The sequence below is a fragment of the Mustelus asterias genome, chromosome 13, assembly GCF_964213995.1.
Source record: "Mustelus asterias chromosome 13, sMusAst1.hap1.1, whole genome shotgun sequence".
Lineage (NCBI taxonomy): Eukaryota > Metazoa > Chordata > Chondrichthyes > Carcharhiniformes > Triakidae > Mustelus > Mustelus asterias.
The window spans coordinates 22,278,164-22,301,185 of NC_135813.1; the positions used below are offsets into that span (position 1 = coordinate 22,278,164).

The 23,022-nt window shown below is 44.4% G+C and overlaps 1 protein-coding gene across 7 annotated transcripts in view; it reads right to left on the bottom strand.

The window, feature by feature from the left end:
* LOC144502502 (serine/threonine-protein kinase Nek6-like) overlaps positions 1 to 23,022 on the bottom strand; it is a 288,580-nt gene that overhangs the window by 166,532 nt on the left and 99,026 nt on the right. For 3 of the 7 annotated variants that reach the window (XM_078226514.1, XM_078226509.1, XM_078226508.1), the window contains exon 2: positions 21,059 to 21,187. In XM_078226514.1, the coding sequence (XP_078082640.1) occupies positions 21,059 to 21,148 (90 nt within the window). In that variant the 5' untranslated portion in view covers positions 21,149 to 21,187. Of the gene's footprint in view, positions 1 to 21,058; positions 21,188 to 21,493; positions 21,847 to 21,890; positions 22,287 to 23,022 lie in introns of those variants that run through there. The other 4 variants (XM_078226512.1, XM_078226513.1, XM_078226510.1 and 1 more) reach the window with 4 other exon arrangements.

Consider the following 23,022-nt stretch of genomic DNA (forward strand, 5'->3'; position numbering starts at 1 on the left):
CCCGAGGGTCAACGAACCTTTGCATGGCCTGCTGAATCTTCTGTCCCGCTCGCTACGGTTCCCGGGGCAGGTGCGACAGGGCAATTCCACTCTAGATGTCTTAGTTTGTGAAAATGGGACTTTTGGGAGTTTAATGTTTGAGTATATTAATGCTTCTACAGGCAATCCTTGGACCTGCAGCACAATCGCTTCCTGGAAACAGCGTGGTAAGTCAAAACATCGTAAATCAGAACCCATTTTCCCATAGGAACAACGTTAAAAATGAGGGATTGGCTCCATCAGTGGGGCAAGGCAACACTTTCACCAGCAAATTGCGACCTTGTTTCCCGTGGGTTTTAGACACTCAAAGTCTCCCCGAGGTGCGGATGACTTGGTTTGGGCTTGAGCCGGGCTAGCACCCCAGGGCACAGCACGCCAAACCTATTCACCGGAAACCAGTCTCCTCTTTCTGGGCTGCGGCTTGGGACAGGGCAGCACAGAAACAGGCCTTTCGGCCCTCCAAGCCTGCACCGACCATGCTACCCGTCTGAACTAAAACCACCTACCCTTCCGAGGACCATATCCCTCTATTCCCATCCTATTCATGTATTTGTCAAGACTCCCCTTAAAAGTCACTACCGTACCTGCTTCCACGACCTCCCCCGGCAGTGAGTTCCAGGCACCCACCACCCTCTGTGTTTAAAAACCTGCCTCATACATCTCTTTTAAACCTTGCCCCTCGCACATTAAACCTGTGCCCCCTAGTAATTGACTCTTCCACCCTGGGAAAAAGCTTCTGACTATCCACTCTGTCTGTACCCCTCATAATCTTGTAGACTTCTATCAGGTCGCCCCTCAACCTCCGTCCCTCAATGGCCGAGTCCCGTAACCAGCCGGTGACCGTGCGTGGATCCAACCTTCTGGCCCAAGATACAGTCTGGTGAGTGAAGTGTGTGATGGGGCGCGGGGGGGGTGGGGGGGGGGGGGGGGGGGGGCGGGGGGGGGGCGGTGGTGTTGGGGGGGTGCGCTGGTGTTTTGGTGGGAGGTTTCACAATTTTCCTGGGCATGTTCAGGGTCAGTGATCCAATACTGGATGTTGGATTATTTTTACTGTGTCAGACAAGGCTGTATTTAAGAGTATTAGCAGCAGTGTAAACATATAATAAAAACTTTAAAAGATGTGCGGGTGTGGAATCGTAAAATTGGAACAAGGTGTGAATTTATAAACATTGGTAAGTGCCGTTGGTTGTAATCCGAATGCTGTAAAGTGAAGCGCTGCCTGTACAGCGTGTAGGAGACTTGGAAGCTGCATCAGTGTTCACTGAGTAACTCGGTCTCTGATCTTGTGGTCTCACCTGTCCCTCTTTCTCTCCTTTCTGTTCCCTATTGTTCTTATATCTCTGTTCCATTTATTCCAAGACATTGGTGATATTTCCACTGCCCAGAAATGTAGATTGCCAAGGAACATGCTGCATGTTCACAAAGCTCCATATCCAGAAGGAACATCTTGAGACTGCCACCGAACTCCCAGTGTGAAATAAGTCCTATTGCTAATAACTGCATAAAGTTCGTGTTGCTGCAGGTTTTTGATCAACTCCCTGAGTTTGCGCAAGTGCAGAAATTAGAATTGTTGTCAGTTGCTGTCGATGCAAAGTTTTTACTGCACTTCACAAATGTACAAAAATATTTTAAATAAAACAACACTGAAGCTGTTGTTTACACAGGTCATTTCCCTACAGTGCAGAAGGAGGCTGTTCAGCCCATCGAGTATGTACCAACTCATACCCAGGCTTACCCTGTAACCTGCCATATTTATCCTACTAATCCCCCTAAACTATATATCTTGGGGCACTAAGGGGCAATTTACCGTGGTCAATATCCCTAACCTCCACATTTATGTATTGTGGGAGGGAATCGGAGCACCCGGAGGAAACCCACGCAGACACGGAGAGAACGTGCAAACTCCACACAGACTCAAGGCCAGGAATTGAACCTGGGTCCCTGGTGCTGTGAGGCAGCAGTGCTAACCACTGTGCCACCGTGCCGCCTCTCTGAATTAATTTTAATTAAGTAATTTTAATTTGTATTAAGCCTGTTGAGTAAAGGGGTTCATACTGTTAACTACTGGAGGATACATGCATTCATTAACAGCCTGACCTCAGAAGGGCCTTGGCAGAAAGACAGCCTGCAGTAGCACACACGATGCTGCTTCTACAAACATCGTTAAATAACAGCAGTGAGTTGGATGATGACGATAAAGTCTGGGTGACCCTCACCCTGGTAAAATAACCTTTGTTTCCCAACAGGAGAAGCATCAATCCCATCTCCCCCCGCTTTGCAATATTGACACAGCGTTAGGCTTTGAAAAAGAACCTCACTGGCTGCAAACTGCTTTGAGACGTTCAGTGGTCGCAAAAGATGCTATATAAATGCAATTCCTCCTTTCTTTGTATGACATATTTTGGGAGGAATTTTCCCGTCCCGCCCGCCTTGGTGATGGGAGCGGGTGGGTCACGGACCATGCAAAGATCCATTGACCTCGGGTGGGATCTTCCGGTCTTGGGGCGAGCGTTGCCAGAAAGTCCCGCCCCTTTTCACACAATAATACCAGCTGGATGGTTATTTTGCCTTTCGATGATTGAATAAACAATTGGTTGTGTTGTTCTCTTCCCCCTCAGCAATTCCCTCACTTTGGGAAGGTTTTGTGTGGAAGGTTCCGGGATTAAAGCTTCCCTGTTACTCGCTGGTTGCCGTCTGCACTTCTCCTGTACGGCCTAGTTAGTGCAGCACAGCTTCCTTCACAGCTCTGACATGCAAACGTTCCTCAGAACTACCACGGCAATTCCAACCAATATCTTGCAATTGTGTCTTTGTCTATACTTGCCGTGTTTGTGAAACCTACCTCTCCCCTCACCGAAAGCTCGTGATTCCAAATAAACCTGTTGGACTTTAACCTGGTGTTGTGAGACCTTTCACTGTGCCCACCCCAGTCCAACACCAGCGTCTCCATATCACAGCAATTGGGCCATTGAGTTGCCAAATCATCGAGAAATAATTATTATCCAAAACCCATCTTGCAGATTCTCTAAGAGACGTGCTGTCACGTGGGGAGAGCTGGAGGGAAGTACTTGGTGAGGTTGGCAAACAGCATACAATCTGATCAAATGGCAGCTTTTGTCGGAAACATGTACTCCAGACTTGCAGTTCGGAGCTTGACGTGTGTGCAGACTATTAGCTCCAAGGTCTGCAGAGATGCTATAATTGAATAACAATGTTGACATCCCAGGTTACCTTCTTAAGAAAAAGGATGAATCTGGAATCTTCATTTCAGTGGATCCAGTGGGCTCCTGGATTCACTGAAGCATCATGGGACTGCAGGGTGGCCATTTAATAAAGTGCACTGCTGTCAACAGGAAGCCTGCATCATAGAATTTCAAATCCCTGCTCTTCCAGCTCCCCAATGTTTACCCAGTGAAGAGCTGAGGCACACACAACGCTGCAAGGTCTAAGGATTGATCCTTGCTCAGTGCTGGGTTAGTTGGCCTTGGTCAGGGTAATTGGCTTCAGTGCCCTAGGCTGGGTGTGGAAAATGAGCCAGAGGTCCCAGGTGTTATTACTATCTGAATACCCCCAAACTAGTTAATATGCAGTTCCCAAGTGAGGACAGGCTTTGGCTTGGCTGCGGGGGCCTTCATCACTGAATAGTCTTCTGGCAGGATACAAGCTCGTAGGGAGAATGACAATTGGGTGAGATATCTGACGGAATCAAATGCCCATGGAATTATTCCAGAGCTGCGAGCCAATGACATCAGAGAGGAGCGGAAGGAAGAAAAGTGCAGTAAATAAATAAAACATACCCATTGAGATCACAGCTCATTTCCAAGGACAAGCAATTTATTCTCGCTCTGTAAATTCAATGCTTTTCTCTGTTACTGTCTTCGAAGCACAGTGGTTAGCACTGCTGCCTCACAGTGCCAGGGAGCACTGCTGCCTCACAGTGCCAGGGAGCACTGCTGCATCGCAGTGCCAGGGAGCACTGCTGCCTCACAGTGCCAGGGAGCACTGCTGCCTCACAGTGCCAGGGAGCACTGCTGCCTCACAGTGCCAGGGAGCACTGCTGCCTCACAGTGCCAGGGAGCACTGCTGCATCGCACTGCCAGGGAACACTGCTGCATCGCAGTGCCAGGGAGCACTGCTGCCTCACAGTGCCAGGGAGCACTGCTGCCTCACAGTGCCAGGGAGTACTGCTGCCTCACAGTGCCAGGGAGCACTGCTGCTTCACAGTGCCAGGGAGCACTGCTGCCTCACAGTGCCAGGGAGCACTGCTGCTTCACAGTGCCAGGGAGCACTGCTGCCTCACAGTGCCAGGGAGCACTGCTCCATCACAGTGCCAGGGAGCACTGCTGCCTCACAGTGCCAGGGAGCACTGATGCCTCACAGTGCCAGGGAGCACTGCTGCATCGCAGTGCCAGGGACCCAGGATCAATTCTGGCCTCAGGTCACTGTCTGTGTGTAGTTTGCACATTCTCCCCGTGTCTGCGTGGGTTTCCTCCGGGTGCTCCGGTTTCCTCCCACAGTCCAAAGGTGTGCGGGTTAGGTTGATTGGCCATGCTAAATTAACCCGAGTGTCAGGGGGATTAGCAGGGTAAAGATGTGGGGTTACAGGAATAGGGCCTGGGTGGGATGTGGTCGGTAGAGACCCGGTGGGACAAATGGCCTCCTTCTGTACTGTAGGGATCCTGTGATTCTATGAGTCAGTGACTAATGCTGAGGTGTCAGCGATATGCACTACACAAGCTTACATTCTCTATATGTGGCCTTATATGCGGGGGTGGCACGGTGGCATCTGCCTGGGTTTCCTCCGGTTTCCACCTACAGTCCGAAAGACGTGCTGGTTGGGTCTATTGGCCATGCTAAATTCTCCCTCAGTGTAGCCGGACAGGCACCGGAATGTGGCGGCTCGGAGATTTTCACAGTAAATTCATTGCAGTGTTAATGTGACCCTACTTGTGACACTAATTAATGAATAAATAAATAGGATGGTCAATGAAGCTGAGCTATTTTGAACACAATAGTCTCAATCAATCCTCATTAAGTGTCTTCAGATACTGGTCATGGGATAGTGTTTAGGAGCAGGAACCCGCGTTGATTTTCTTTTGCCTTTCCTCGGTCCAGAGTATTGTCCATTACTGTGATTTCATGACTATTCAAACTGAGGTCAAACAACTCAGCAGCGCCCACACCCAGAATGTATCTGGTTTAGTCCCATACCACGGGATACATTGAATAATCCTCGGTCACTGGCGGAGAGCAGGCCTGTGAATTATGTGCAGAAGGATTGTTTCATGGGGAAGGGAAAATGCTTTTACTTTTCAAAGGCCAATTTTCTTACTGGTGGCATTTTAACCAGCTTCGTTGTGATTTATAACACAAATGGAATGTAGAAAAGTACTTTAGTCCAATCAGCAATTCAACCTGATAATGGACTTAATTGATGTTTTAATCATTGTGCACCATTCTGTTGCATCTAAGTTTAATACAGCCGAACAATTTCTACTACTCAAAAAGTGAAGTGACTGCACTTCGAGAAGTTGTAATAAAAGCAAATTACTGCGGATGCTGGAATCTGAAACCAAAAGAGAAAATGCTGGTTCCCCCATATCTTCATCTGTCACAGTTTACCCTCTGATTTCAGTTTCTCTGCCGTTTGGTCATTCACACCTTCTATTCTCTCTCTGGACTGCCAGTAGCAGCCTTTTCCCTTGTTTTTGTGGCTATGACTCATCTTTCATTCCCTCACCCTGCAGTATAAATATCTCCCACTTTCTATGCCTTTTAGCTTTGACAAAGGGTCATCTGGACTCGAAACGTCAGCTCTTTTCTCTCCTTACAGGTGCTGCCAGACCTGCTGAGATTTTCCAGCATTTTCTCTTTTGGGTTCGAAAAGTTCTCACCAGATAGTAACTAGTTCACAGATTTAATGATTCCATTCAAGGTCACCACATTAAAGTTCAGTAGAATCAAGCTACGACCTATCCTTCTTGATGAATAAACACTTACATTCCTACCATTTCCTGAAATTTGCCGAGCAGAGAGGTTACAGAAAAAGTGGAATTAAGAAAACTGCACAGTGACGTCCTTGGATTGAATATTTGGAGTGAGTCTATAGACGAACCACGACCGTCAGTGTGATAGGCTGCAGAATTTCATTCCAATTTCAGAGATTTTTTCCAATGTTGGGGGAATTATTTGATCTCAGAATTTAGCATTCATTAGAAACACGTGATCAGCCGAGAACATTTTGAAAAAGAATCAGCTTGTTCAAAAAACACACAGAGTGATCTAACAAGAAACAAAGTTTGCATGTTGTGTGTTCTAACCGTGGTGTTCAGTACATGCACTGCACTCTTTCCAAACAACATGTCAGATGTACACATTCCCTTTGCTTTAATTGGTGCCAGTTCAGCTGTTCATCAGCATCATCGAAACAATTACATTCCTGTCTTTCTACAACAGACAATGCGCATGTTGAAATCTTCAGAACATTCAAAAGATGTCCTTTTACAATGGCTTGTATGTTCAAGGCCGTGGGGGCTTTCTCTCCCTCATAGTTGTCCAATAGGCGGAGTCCCTACGGGGGCACAGTGGTGAGCACTGCTGCCTTACAGCGCCAGGGGCCTGGATTCAATTCCCAGCTTGAGTCACTGTCTGTGCGGCGTCTGCACGTTCTCCCCGTGTCTGCGTGGGTTTCCTCCGGGTGCCCCGATTCACTCCCACAGTCTGAAAGATGTGCTCGTTAAGTGCATTGACCATGCTAAATTCTCCCTCAGTGTAGCCGAACAGGTGCCAGAGTGTAGCGACTGGGGGATTTTCACAGTACTTCATTGCAGTGTTAATGTAAGCCTACTTGTGACACTAATAAATAAACTTTAAATATTCCATGTTCTCTAACTGAAGAAGACGCAATGAGAGTTCCGAAGGACGGGAACGCGACATGTTGCACCAGGCAGGAAGCTTTTCTTTTCCACGTGAAACTCTCAACAAGGGGAATGTTGGGAATCAGCATTGCTCAGTGCTTGAATAGTTTCTAAATAAACAGAATTTCGAACAATAACTCTTAATTTGTTTGACTTATGAAGTTAAATGTGACAATGGGTGCTTTGTATTTTTGAGAACCCGTTGAGTATTCTGTTCAAGTTGCTTTGACACAGGCCGGTATTATTCCTTGCTGTAAACTTGTATCCGTAGCAATCTGGGAAAAATCAAAGCTATCCATAGGCCGTCGATAAAGGTACACACAAGTGGATTTTCTGTCACTAGATGTCAGAAGCACCCTAAGGGTGTAAGAAAGCAATGAAACAAGAAGATATGGCCTATTGCACCCTCTCCTTCCTGGTCATGTGAACCGACTGCGTAGGATCCGTCCCTGAAATAATCCCCTAAGAGATTCTTTACATAACAGCTCTCCGACCCTTAAAGGCAATTAATAAATTGCCGGAATATTGAATCCTTGGCCTACAGCACTCTATGCGTACATCTCCCCCCCATGGGGTGGCACGGTAGCACAGTGGTTAGCACTGCTGCTTCACAGCTCCAGGGACCTGGGTTCGATTCCCGGTTTGGGTCACTGTCTGTGTGGAGTTTGCACGTTCTCCCTGTGTCTGCATGGGTTTCCTCCGGGTGCTCCGGTTTCCTCCCACAGTCCAAAGATGTGCGGGTTAGGTTGATTGGCTGTGCTAAGATTGCCCTTTAGTGTCCTGAGATGCATAGGTTAGAGGGATTAGTGGGTAAAATATGTAGGGATATGGGAGTAGGGCCTGGGTGGGAATGTGGTCGGTGCAGACTCGATGGGCCGAATGGCCTCTTTCTGTACTGTAGGTTTTTTAAAAAAAAATTCTACCCCACAACACAGCAACCATCATGTTGTAGAGTGTCTGATCACTGGACTTATTCTGCAGAACTTTCAATCCTTTTCCTATAAATTCATTTACTTTACAGAGCAATTATGAATGAAATATTGGTGTGGTCAATGCTTTGAATTATGATATTGTGTATTTTGAAAATGATTTAGTAAAGATACTAAATATGCATGAATACTATTGACAAGAGTCTGCGGATTCAAGGTCCTACCGATAACTTGCAACACCCAATTTCTCATTTTCCATTTGGAACCTCCTTGCTTTAGATATTATCAAAAATATTTTATTGTTATTGTCAATAAGACATAACCGATGTCTTATATTATGTTACACCAATATTTCATTCATAATTGCTCTGGAAAGAAAATGGATTTATGGGAAAAGGATTGAAAGTCCTGAGGAATAAGTCCAGTGATCAGACACTCTACAACATGGTGGTTGCTGTGTTGTTGTGGTGTGGGTGGAAATGGGGGGAGATGTACGCATAGAGTGCTGTGGGCCAAGGGTTCAATATTCTGGCAATATGATAGCAATTTTACTCATATGACAAAGTACCAACGGATGAGACTACACTGCTTTAAAAACTTTAAATCATTGTACGTGGTAATGGAAAACTGGATTTGAGTGTCTTAAGTAGTTTGGGAATTCCACATCCAACCATTATCCGAAAACTCAGAAACAGTCAATATCCTACTCTTACGTATCTTACTGAGAAAGGAGTAAGAACTTACTAGGGTTGCTCAAGCATGAGGTTGGGCATTTTTTGTTGTCTGCTGTATACCAGTACAGAAATGGTTAATATGCAAACCTTTTTCTAGCATGACAGGGTTCCTTTACAAGGAAGATTATCAAATGATCAGTATACCTTATGTTGTCAGGAATATAACACATGCTCAATTCTATGGTAATGCAAAAGCTTTTGGATCATTTTCAGAGGACTTGGAGTTTCTAGGGAATTGCTATCCATTTTGTTCTTTCAATGCTATTCTGTATAGTGTGTGAAACAAGTGCAGAAACGGATATTTAACTGAGTCCTTTGTCTGGCAAAGCTATATCCTTAAAAACTAATGGCTCACTAAAAAGAAAGACTGGCTCCTAATCTTATTATTGTTGTACTAATATTGAAGGCAAACTATAATCAAAGAAGTCCTACAGTGCAGAGAGGCCATTCAGCCCATCGGATCTGCGCCGTCTCTCTGTCAGACTGTCTTTCCCAGGCCCTCTGCCCCAGCCTATCCCTGTAACCCCACACATTTCAATGGCTAATCCACCAAACCTACACATCTTGGGACATTAAGGGAATTTAGCATGGCCAACCCATCTAACCTGCACATCTTTGGACTGTGGGAGGAAACCGAAGCACCCAGAGGAAACCCACGCAGACACGGGGAGAATGTGCAATCTCCACACAGATAGTGATCCCATGGCCGGAATTGAACCCTGGGTCCCTGGCGCTGTGAGGCAGCAGTGCTAACCACCGTGTCACCGTGCCACCCATATAAATAAAATAATTTTTCAGAGAGCGTTCTGCAATTATGTGAATCTATTTTGCACCAACTAGTGTATCCTCGATCATATCATTTAGTGTCCTTTGGGCAGGTGGAGTGCAATGTTCCATTTCCATTCAAGATAATACTGGCTTTACAAAGCTAGGCATCAGTTATGTCTTATTGGCAATAACAATAAAATATTTCCGATAATATCTAAAGCAAGAAGTTTCCAAACGGAAAATGAGAAGTTGGCAAGTTATCAGTAGGACCTTGAATTCGCAGGCTCTTGTCAATAATATTAATACATATTTGGTATCTTTACTAAATCATTTTCAAAATACACAATGTCGTAATTTAAAGCATTGACCACACCAATATTTCATTCAAGCATAAATAAATCGCTTTAACATTGCTACAAATCCATTGGCAAACAAGGTCTTTGAAGTCTCATTAACAAATCATATTTGACAGTTTCCTTGATAAATGTAAAAACCTGAACTTGAAGTAGATAATCATGAGATTTTAAATATCCTGTTCCTCTTTAATTGTAAGGTATTAATGATCTCAGGTACAGTTACTTTGTATGGCTATAATTTTGCTTTTGCATTCTGAGCATTTTACAACAGAGAGCACCGTTGACAATTTAATAAGTCACAAAGCAAGGAAGACAGACCCAACCACAAATAGACTGCATCCAATCAGGGGAAATGCTGTAGGCATAGGCCCTCATTTAGCAGCCTATTTAAACAATATATTTCTTTCTGTGCCTGTGTCATACAATTAGCATCAATTCCTCCTCAATAAATCATTAAAATGTGCATTGCATTATTTCAGCTGACTCGGGCCATTTTAGGTGGCTCCTGTTATTGTCAACGTCTACGCACACCTGTGGTGACAAGGATTCTATTAATGGTCTGATGAGGAAAAGAAAAGTGCTCCGCCGTGTTATAATAAGTTCTTTAACTAGATCACACACGTAGGGAGGAGTGAGACAGTCGGATTGATCACAGTTTGGAAGGAGGTCAGTAATTAGTAACACTCCTCTGCTGTTATTGGCTGCAGTCAAGTCTAATTGCTCGTTTTCTTTCAATTTTTTGGTCATTGGAGATCTGAAATCACGCTGCGTTCATTTATTTCAGCAATTTGAAGACCATCAATCATAATCAAGATGGTGTTTAAAATAAAGAATATTGGATTTTCATCCAAAGGTCACAAGTTCAGATCTGGTGCCCCCCCCCCCCCCCCCCCCCCCCCCCGCCCCCCAACCACCACCACCACCTACAATTTTCTGGTTCTTGATCAAGTGTCTAGACAGTCTATCCAATAGTCATTGGATATTTTCTCTTGGGCAAATGGAGAGAAGGTAGTGAAGATAAACTGAGACCTGCAAATCACACCTTCTGTCATATGATTGAAAGGGAGAAAGGACATTTCATGACTTAGATGTTTCCCAAAGCACTTGGCTACCAATGAATTACTTTTCAAGTGTAGTCGCAGTTGTAGGAAACACAACAGTTATTTTGTGCATAGCAATTCCCCACAGACTATACAATAATTGACCACAAACGTCGATTTTAGATAAAGGCAAAAATACTGCAGAATCTGAACCAAAGGCAGAAAATGCTGGAAAAACTCAGCAGATCTGACAGCATCTGGGGAGAGAGAATAGAGCCAACGCTTCGAGTCAGGGTGACCAGGACATTTTACAGCATTTTCTGTTTTTGGCATTGATTTTAGATGTTGTTTGAGGGAAAACTGCTGGCCACAATACTGGGGGAAAACACTTGATCTTTAGCTACGACTGTTTACATCTACCTGAGAGGGCAGACAGGACCTTGGCTTAACTTCCCACCCAGAAGAGACACATCCAGCAATGCAGCACTCTGTTACAGCCATGCCATTTGTCCATGAACCTATGGGGGCAATGAATATTTTTTAAAAACTGCATGGCAAAAGGACCCTAGATGCCTTAACCCAAGATAGAGTCTGGGAGGTCAGGTTTTCTATTGAGATTTCTGCACAGGCAAAGAACAAACTCATGTCTCTGGCAAGTCATTAAAATGCCAATGACCGTGGATGGAGTGCTTGAAAAAACACTCTCGATACCAAACAACTTATGAATTTACAGTTCTTCTGGTCTGGACACTTACAAAATCTCAAATTCAATGGTTCACACGCCCACCCCAAAGACTTCATAACTTAAAGCTTGAAACTGAAAAAAGAGAGGTGAGGAGAAACCGGTTCATCACAAATAGCTGTGAATTGCTGTCATTAGTTCCCCCATTGTGTGTCATTGTGTGTTAATGGCTTGTAACCTCAGATCATTCATGTGGACAATTGAAGTACTGATCACATGAACGAAACTTGGCTTGAGACATCTAACCCGCTTAAACAAAGCCAGAGACAAGTCAGCCTGGGACAAACAACACAATGAACAGAACCACACTTAAACAACCAATCAACCCAGGCAGTCTGAAGGGACTAATGTGTTTGATCTGTCTGAAAACTGTCACACTGACAGGAAACTATGACTGAGTGAGGGCTGCCTACAACTTCATCAGCTTACCACCGACATATTGCACCGTTTAAAAATGACCTGTTTTTTAAAAAGTACAAAAAAAGGACACTAATCAAAAATGGCTGTCACTAGTCATCTGATAGCTGATGCTGTAATGTTGGCCACTTCGTTGAAAAGTCTATTAGAATTGCACTGCAGACCTGTCATATGGTAGTTCACGCCGAGTAGATGTGAAGGTCCACTTCAAAAAGGACACTCTTGAAAGGAAGACATTAAAGATGCAAAGTGCTGGTCTTTGATCAGATAATCAACAAACATTCAAAACCCCTGAGGTGAATGAAATAACCCCAATCATCAGTTGATTTATATCTTGAAATGTGTCACAGAGGTTTAGGAGATGAAAAGATGAGAAAATAGGTTTATTTGGTTGGCAATAATGAATGCAAGACATGCTAATTAATTCCCTTCTGGGAATATACAAAGAGGAGTTTGTCTGGTCCTGCCAGGCAGAAAATGGGAAAGAACAAGCAGGGGAGAGAGAAACATGACCATTATCTAAAACACTGCTGGAAAAGAACAGGAAAGATTTGACAAGAGATCTGGAAGCTAAAAGGGCGTGTTCCATAAGTGCAGAGTTGAACCAAATGCATGCGTGCATGTGTGTGTGCGCGCGCATGTACATGTTGCACATGTACACGTGTGCGTATGTACATGTGTATGTATGTGTGCGTGTGTACATGTGTGCGTGTGTGCGCGCGCGCATGTACATGTTGCACATGTATGTGTGTGCGTGTGTACATGTGTATGTATGTGTGTGTGCGTGTGTACATGTGTACATGTGTGCATGTGTATGTGTGTGTGTGTGTGTGCACATGTGAATGAAAGATAAAATGAAAGCATCGTTTATTTTATTGCAGGCAATTTATCCGCCTGCTTCTAAATGATGGTCAGGCCAACAGATCCTGTTTCCTTCCTTTTTTACTTTTGGTCTATTTAAAGAAGCTGCGTATAAACAATACACCTATTAGGAATTCAATTCTTCCGCTGTTTTTCCATTCATTCATAGAATCATACAGTGCAGAAGTGGCCCTTCAGCCCATCGAGTCTGCATCAACACACATGGAACACCTGAACTCCCACCTAATCCCATCTACCAGCACGTGGCCCATAGCCTTGAATGTTATGATGTGCCAAGTGCTTATCCAGTAAAGGCATCTCACAACATGTTTAAGGAGGCTTTATTTATGTTCTTTGTTTGATGTTGCATCCAGTCTCAATTACACCAAGAAACTTCAAATCTCAGCCCATGAGAAAATTTATATAATCTAGATTTTATAAAGTCACATGGGAATCCCACCCACCATTTATAAAGGGTTCCCGAGCCATCAGTGAAAATTCAGCTCACTGTGTCCGAATGGATGGAGAGGCAATTAAACGTTCTGTCTCAGGAGTGGAAGTGTGAGCCATATTGATACTTTGAAAAAAGAATCTATCAGATTGCTGAATAACATTTTAGGTTTAACATTGGACTTTCGCTGCTTTATATGGGACAGCTAAAAGACAGCCTCAACATCTTTCAGCATTAAACTACAATCTGAGATAAAAAATCATGTAGAGGGGCCCAGTTTTGGAAAGAGATTCGCAGTCTGGGGCCTCTTAAAAACACATCAGTCCAATTTGCTTCAATTTACTGCCTGCATTTGGACAATTGACCCTGTGTTTTTCTACACTTTCAAGAACTGTTCCCATTTTCAACCATGTCCTTCACACCATTGGTATTTACACTCATTAATGTTCCAAAGAGCTGTACATTAAACAGGCACGAATACACTTAACTAACTTGCAGTTCTTAGCTGATGTTGTCATTGTGAAAATATTGCTGCTTTCACTTAAAATCCCAAAATAAAGTTTATTTATAGGCTTACATTAACACTGCAATGAAGTTACTGTGAAAATCCCCTAGTCGCCACACTCCAGCGCCTGTTCGGGTACACTGAGGGAGAATTTAGCCAATGGCTAATGCACCTAACCAGCACATCTTTCAGACTGTGGGAGGAAAGTGGAGCACCCGGAGGAAACCCACGCAGACACGGGGAGAACATGCAGACTCCACACAGACAGTGACCCAAGTCGGGAATCGAACCCGGGCCCCTGGCGCTGTGAGGCAGCAGCAATAACCGCTGTACCGCCATGCCATGTGCATTTTGAGGTATTAACTTGTGATTAAGAATGCCTTTGCTTTGCGTGGTCTACACTGCAGAGAAATGCAGGCTCAGTGAATATGTCCATTACAGTTTCGACTTTGCAGCCAAGTGACTACATGATGCGTAATTAAAAGATGAAATTTGTTATGCTGCTTTGAGTATTTCCTTACACTGTGAAGGTTGGGATATTAACTGGATAATAAGCCTTTGGAATCAGTGTCATTTTCACTGTTGTGCAACAATCATGTATGAATCCATTTTCAGTAATATTTTGCGCTACTCACAAGCCATGAACTGTTTCTATTTTGCTTTCCCGTAAAGATCTAATTTGTTTTATAGAAACCACCGAAATGCATTAATCAGTTTGCTCAATCACACTGCAACAGCAGATGTCTAAGATTAGCTGTTCATTATATTTAACAACAATGTAATTAGAAATTACGGACATGCTTGCGCAGAGCTGCCGAGGTGCCTCTGAAACACTGCGGGATCAGAACTGGCACTGAGCATGTTCTAAAACAAAAATTACACGCTGATTTTAATTCTCCCAATGAAGTAGTAATTAACTATAATGACTATAAAGAAAGTGGCAGTGTAGGGTTTAAACACAGGGTGAAATTATCAGTTTATTTGATTTGTCAAGTACTAATCGCCCTCCGTACGGTCAGATAACACAACTGTTCGGCCTCTTGGCTAAGATCAAGCGTCAGATCAAGCTCAAGATGGGATGCAATGCCTCACCTTGTCAGTTTGGAAGTTGTTTATCTCTCTTGTGGAGATCGTGGCTGGAATTTTACCATCCCACCTGCCACGTTAATCGGAGCGGGCGAAGGGCGGACAATGGGAAGGTCCGTTGACCTCGGGCGGGATTTTACGGTTTCAGGATGAGCGAGGCCATAAAATCCCACCACATGAATTGGATTCAGTTTGAATTTGGTTTTTGGAGCAAGCAAGGAATGGATTTGGGTTTGCCCAATCTAGTCTGAGCACTGGCTCTGTAACTTTCAGGATAGAGTAAAAATTGAAAGAAAAAATAACACAATTGCATAAACATGTGGACTGACAATGTGCCTGGTATTGGAGTTAGATTCTAGTCTTGGGTCAGATGATATGGGTCACCTCTCACCGGCTAACACTGAAGGAACTTTGGGAGTGAGTTTCTCCCTGCCAGTAATATTATGAAGAAAGTTACCATAAGTACAAGAGAGGGAGGACCCATGTATTACTGACACCAACTCGGTCATAAAGTTATCAACAGGTGCGATTTCACCCCTGTGTGGATGAACCCTTTCCCAAATCTCTGCAATTCTGCAGTGAAAGTGTAGAAAAACACAGGGTCAATTGTCCAAATGCAGGCAGTAAATTGAAGCAAATTGGACTGATGTGTTTTTAAGAGGCCCCAGACTGCGAATCTCTTTCCAAAACTGGGCCCCTCTACATGATTTTTATCTCAGATTGTAGTTTAGTGCTGAAAGATGTTGAGGCTGTCTTCTAGCTGTCCCATATAAAGCAGCAAAACTCCAATGTCAAACCTAAAATGTTATTCAGCAATCTGATAGATTCTTTTTTCAAAGTATCAATATGGCTCACACTTTCACTCCTGAGACAGAACGTTTAATTGCCTCTCCATCCATTCGGACACAGTGAGCTGAATTTTCACTGAGTCGGGATGGCTCGGGAACCCTTTATAAATGGTGGGTGGGATTCCCGATTCTGGAATTCCCCGGCTGCATTCCCGGCGTGCCTGATTTTCGGGAGTGCCTGTAAAATGCGTGGGGCTGGTCTCTGTCAAAAGCCCACACCGGGCACTCCTGACCTGCCCGGCTCCCTTGAGAAGATTGGCATGTCCAACTCCTCCGCAACCTGCATGGTGTCAGGCTTTTAAAGAGTCCATGGTTCGCAGGCTCTCAGGGGAGTCATGAACCCTAGTCTAAACAGGGGACCTTTTAAGAGGCAAGTTCAAAAGTCCTCCTAATGCCCCTCATGTCATCCACATCCCATGGCCCTTCGTGCATCCCCATGCCAAGTCAACGCAGTCCACCCACCCCTATTATCCCCTATAGTCCTTTATATGCCCAGTGCCTAGCAATGCCCTCCACCCACCCCTAATGGCTCATTATGTATGCCAGGCTGAGCGCTGAGACATCCATTACTCTTGTTGAAACAGCTGCGCACCAGGCTCCCTGATCTGTGCAGTCAATTTTACACTGTTTATTTACATGGAGTTTCAATGGTTTCAAGTGCTTGTAGTTTCTGCTATTGATAGTTTAAAGGATCGGGATAATTAACACTTTTATTGCCTTGTAGTGAAATGACACTTTTATAACCTAGTGGAAAATAATGAATAAATTACTTTCTTAAAGCTTCTTCTTTACACATCCTACTGTCACAACAGGGTTATTGTTTATATTCAGAGCATAACGGATCAATGGGCATGGATGTGCCATAGCTTGGAAATAAAGGGCTTGAGGGTCCATGGGGAGTGACTGAGGGGCATAGCTTGATATTTTCGGTGTGGGGACTGTAGAAGGGGTGGGTTCCAAACACCGACAACAAGAAATTATAACAAACAATACTTTATTCACTAGCTGAACAGTTACTCCAGCTTGTACTCTTCCTGTACTCCAGGGAGAATTACTGTGCTCCTATCACATGACCCTTTATGTAGCCATGTCATCACGTGACCACTCAGACAATGGGAGTGGGTGGAATGCCATGACTTAGGTTAAGGGGCATGAGGGGCCATAGGAGTGGGTGGGGCATTGGCTGGAATGAGGGCATGAGGTGGCACACACAGGTCAGGGGGAGCATGTGGGCGTGAGGGCTATGGGCCGGGAAGTCCTTTGTGTTTTTATTTTAACTGGGATGAAGTCTCATTTCATGAACCAGGCCTTTTAAACAGGCCCCATGCCTGTCTCTGATCTCTTTCCTGGATCAGCTCTGTACCTAGCCAGATGGACTGCAATAGTTCAAGGCGGCTCCCCACCACCTTCTCAATGGCTGTGGCCATTTTTCAGATGCATTGCAGCAACCTACCAAGGCTCCTTCAACAGCACATTCCAAACTCACTGCCTCTACCACACAGAAGGACAAGAACAGCAGATACATGGGAACAGCACCAACTGCAAGTCCCCCTCAAAGCAACACACCATCCTGACTTGAAACTCTTTAGCCATTCACTCACTGTCGCTGGGTGAAAATTCAGGTACGTCCTCCCTAACAGCATGTTGGGTGTGCCTACACCACATGGACCATAGCAGTTCAAAAAGGCAGCTCACCATCACCTTCTCAAGGGCAATTAGGGATGGGCAATAAATGCTGGCCAAGCCAGTGTGAGTGACTAATCACCTCAAGCTGTATATTTATATCATACATTTATATATAGATAAGCACATAGCTATTTCTAAAATTTTAAAACTGAACAAAGACCTTTAAAATGGCTGAAAATATGTCTGTGGGAGCTTTGGGAAAACTTGCACCTCGTTATCTCTGAGGAATCACTAACCACCACATGTGTACTGTACACCCCAACTTCAAAGAGAATTATACAAAGGCCATATGCACTTGACACCCTAGGCTGGCCAGAAGAAGGTGGATCCTCTGCGATGATAAAAGCCCCACAACCTTCCATTCAGTTCCTAATGGCTGAAGCATTTTACAGTCATTGGAATCCAGATAATTGGCCAAACAAGGGAACGTCACTAAAATAAAAGCAAAATACTTCAGATGCTGGAAGTCTGAAAGACAGGCAGAAAATCTTGGAAAAACTCAGCAGGTCAGACAGTGTCTGTGGAGAGAGAAACAGAGATAGTGTTTCAAGTCCGGAGAGTCATACAGACTCGAAACGTTAACTCTGGCCAGGATTCTCCGGTCGTTCACGTCTCACCACCGCTGCTAGCGAGAATGGAGGATTTGGCACCCAGCCCAATCTCCGTCCACCCCAGCGGGACCAGAGAATTCCAGCTGCGGGTGAGATCGGAGAATCTGGCCCTCTGTTTTTCTCTCGACAGATGCTACCAGAGCTGTTGCGTTTTTTCCAGCACCTACTGTTTTTATTTTGTATTAGGTAACAGGATGTTACTGTTGGGTGACGGCTCCTGACACAATGGGCGGGATTTTCCGGCTGTGCTCGTGCCAAAACGGGAAAATCCCGCCCGAGGTCAATGGACCTTTACATGCTCCGCCCCCCGCCTGCTACAATTCCCATGGCGGGCGGGACAGGAAAACTCCCCTCCCCCCCTCCTTGTGTGGTCAGGGCCCCAATCCAAAATGGAGAATTCTGTCCCTGGAGTGGAAACCTTGGAAAACTTTCCCAAACCTAACCTGTGTTTGCTCCAGTTAAATGCTGCACCCTTGGGTGGGGGGGTGGGCTGCTGGTGGTACATGTGGGGTGTCTGTGCATGTGTGTACTGTGTGTACTCACACTGGATATTTTTATTAGATAATGGCGGGGATTCTCCAGCCTTCCCGCGGCATGTTTCTCATGGCGGGTGGCAACATGCCATTCACCGATGGTGGCATCTTCTAGTCCTGCCACTGTCAATGAGATCTCCCATTGACTGCACCCCACACCACTGGGAAACCCATGGCAGGGTACACAGTCGAGGGGACCTTAAAATCTCACCAGCGTGAACAGCCAGAGAAATCCGGCCAATATATAGAAATCTTCATGGAAATTTCTAACATTTTAAAAACAGGGCAAAGACTTTTTAAAATAGCTGCATCTATGGCTGTCTGCAACCCTCAAACAAAAGGAGCTACCATGGCAGTATCACTATCTCTGGAGAGACACTAATGCCCCCTCTGGGCTACAGAGACAAAATTCAAAAATAAGTTTACAAAGACCACCTGTATTTCATAAGCCAGTTTGGCCAATCTATTTGTCTGTTACGCCAAAGGACCCCGTAACCTTCCTCTCAAGTCTTAACAGTTGGAACATTTAACAATATCAGGGACCCTGGAAAGGGATACACAGCCTTTGTCAAAGCCAGAGTGGAGAGGTGGGAGTCACTGGCACGGACCTGGCTTGTGGAACCAGTAATATTGCCTTGTTGGACTGCAAACTCAGTCTGCCATTTTACCATCTGCAAGTAGCCTTACAAAAAAGGGGCTCTGCTCAGTTTGAATTCCTGGCCCCATCTAACAATGTTTCTCTCTGTACTGATTTATCTCTGTGTGCGTGTAACATCACGTGAAATCAACTCTACTGAAAAAATGAATTATACAGAATCCATTTTCAACCTACTGACCTCTGTGGAGGAAATCCTCATTGGATTTTGATCCTGGACCTTGGAATACAAGTGAAACAATAATTCCTTTCTCTGTGGTCTTTGCACTGTAAATCTTTCTTTACTCTATCCCTCTTTTGCTGTATGAATGCACCGGAGGCAACATGGCGACATGGCAACCTTCAGCCGCAGTTTAAGAGTGTGCAAGTAAACTAACCCTTTGAGTTCATCATATCTCAGGTTTGCTGTGATGTTAGTAATGGAAAATTAGATCACGATGTGGAGATCAGTGCCTCCGGTGCATTCATACAGCAAAAGAGGGATAGAGAAAAAAAAGATTTACAGTGCAAAGACCACAGAGAAACTGGATCACGCCAAAGGGTTTGGGAAATTCGCCATCCCCTTTTAGAGGAGAAAGCAAATCAAAACACCTTTCTATTTACAAGCAGAGAGCAGAAATCAGGGCTGTTTAAGTTATCCTCCTGTCTGTAACAGTGTACATGAAACATCACCAATAACTAAGAGAAAAGCAAATTACTGCAGATGCTGGAATCTAAAACATAAACAGAAAATGCTGGAGAATCTCAACAGGTCTGGCAGCATCTGTGGAGAGAAAATAGAGCCAACATCTCGAGTTGGGATGACCCTTTATCAGAGCTCAATGGTCAAGTCATCCTGACTTGAAACATTAGCTCTATTCCGTCAGACCTGCTGAGACTTTCTGTATCAACTCTAACTATATATATATATATATTTCTGTTAGAAATAAGGACAGATACAACAAATTCATTGGAAATTAATCAGCATTTGAACGAGAAGAGTAAGCTCATGTCCGAGGTTTTACACTTTCTCAGGCAAGGTCAAAGGAAAAGCTTCATCCCAAATCTTAACTTACTTTTCAGAGCTGATGCTGAGCAATGAATGGGTTTTCAGTACTTTTGGGAGTTATCTCCAGCTTAGATTTGTCTGGAGTGCCTCATGACTATTCAGTCTCACTTGTAATTTAACCTTTAATATTGCATCAGCTCTGTACTTAAATAGTTTATATTCTTCACATATCTGCACAAAGGCACTGATCAGAAACAGCGTCCCAGCTGCATGACCAGTAGCTACCACATGTTTTACTTTACATAAAATCATAGAATCCTACAATGCAGAGGAAGGCCATTCAGCCCACCCAGTCTGCACCCAGGCTTATCCCATCACCCCATATATTCATCCTGCTAATCCCCCTAACCAATATATATCTTGGGACACTGAGGCAAATTATCGTGGCCGATCCACCTAACCTACATACACATCTTTGGACTGTGGAAGGAAACCAGAGCATCCGAAGGAAACCCACACCCAACACGGGGAGAACGTGCAAACTCTGCACAGTCACCCAAGGCTGGAATCGAAGCCGCTTCCCTGGCGTGGTGCTAACCACTGTGCCACCGTGCCGCCCCCTAATGCACGCAGAGAGTTCAGGGTAATTTCATTTCCATTTTCTCAGATGGCAGTGGCCGCTGCGGTGTACGTATTTCAGTGTGGACAGTGGCTGCAAAAATTAGCTTCCTCTGAGCGCAAATGAAGGCCACACTCCGCAGAATTGAATCCCATGTTACCAGCCGCTGTGGGTTTTTTTTAACCTTTTGCCCAAAGCGATTTGTTTGAACAGTATGTTGATGAAGGGCACATGTGGAAAATCTTACACACCAGACAAGGCAGCGGAACTGACCTGAGCTTCTTGCTGGTATCCCGAGCCTGCTTTGTAAAGGTTGTTCTGAACTCCCAGAGCATGGGGATGGTGGTTCCTTTGTGGCTCCATTGTAAGCGTGTCTATGTGAGGCTTTTTCTGTTTTTAATCCTGCGGAGATACCAGGAAGTTAGACCGTTGCCAAAAACAGCACTGCAACCAAGTATTAAATTCCCCCAACTTGTTTTCTTCCCAACTCCACTGAATGTTAAAGCAAAAAGCTGGCCTCGCGTTACGTTGTGGATCAATAGATTCTTTCAGTTTAAGCTTGTCCTGCAAGACACTCGCTAGGTAACCATTTCGGAAGTCATCAGCTACTTCATATTTACTCTGCATGCCCAAACAATCACTCGGACAACAGATGTCATGCCTCGTCAGCCTTTTTATTCATTATCAATAATCCACATATCACGTTACCTGTAGTAATACTACCCTTGGAACTATTCTTCCTTCAGAAGTGTGACAAGATATCATTCCAAACGCTCTGAAAGCACTGTTGTTTTCTTTAGGAGCTGGGAGCCAGTTGACTGTGAGGAATTAAAGCAGATTTCTCGCCGAAATCTGCACCTCTCAGTCACTCAGTGTGAGTGCCATGATCGCAAAATGAAACAAAAATCATTTCCCAACCTCACAAACAGCTTCACTTCCTGCTTTCGCAATGCTCCGAAGCTGGACATTGACAAACGTTTTGGCAAATCATTAATGCAACGTTGTAAATGAGCCATTAAATATTACTCAGAAAGCCATTGCAAAACCTCGCCGCCCACATGCAAATATACGGGTCATTAGACTAGCTTTTACAAGTTACACTGACCAGACTTTACTTTTTAACCCTTCAGACACGCGGTGTGGCTACTGTTCCCCCACTCATGTTCCAGAAAGACTTCACTCACAGTAAGAGCTTATTATGAAACAGACAGTCACTGTATGTTCACCACAGCCTTTCCGGTTGTAGTGACCTAGAGTTAAGTACACATGTCATACTGGGCAGTGAGTCAGTTACAGGAACTGAAAGACATTCTGAAACATGAATTCTTTCTCTGGTATCTTACTAAAACTGTCCTGACTTGATCCATTCATACTGATATCTATTCTTTCCGATAATCTTTGTACCAACTGGCACACGATATACTTGTTGACTTTCTTCCTCCTTGACAAAGTACTTTACTGAGTCTGATGTTTGCCTTCACTGGAAGCGCGGTTTGAAAGGACTAATGTGCCCCTTGTGTTAGTATTTATTCCTTCATCTGAGACGGGGCAACTCATGAGGATAAAGTACGTGATTGTTATTCGACCTAAATGTTGCTGAAGTGAATCAGAATCATGAGTGACTTGGTGTCCGGCTGACTGTTGATTTTACATTTTTAATAAAGGTCTTTAACTCTTTCATTGCAACATTTTCACTTAATTTCTAGGAAAGTTATCGTGATCATATCTGCAATAACTTCAGGCAGTAGAATACAAGAATCATGGAGTTATGGAACAGTATAGCGCACATGAAGGCCATTCGGCGCATTGTGCCTGTGATAGCTCTTTGAAAGAGGATCCCTGCAGTGTAGAAGAAGGCCATTTGTGCCTGCACCCACTCTCTGACAGAGCATCTTACCCGGGTCCTATCCCCATAACCCTAAGTATTCACCCCATTAATCCGCCTAACCTACGCATCTTGGGACACTCAGGGGCAATTTAGCATGGTCAATGATGCTTTTGTCATCTTAGGGCACTCTTGGTAATGCTGGCTTTATTTGGCTATCCACAGATTTGAAATTCAAAAGGTGTGCTGCATGTTAAACCATTGCTGAAGTCCTGAAGGAGGAATCCAACCCTGCCCTGGCACACCTTGTTAATTTTGAACTGGCATCGAGTGATTTAAAAAGGAAAAGGATGCCTGGAAATTGCCTTTGAAGATATTGAGAGCTGATTGCTTATCCTGGTCAGAGAATGTC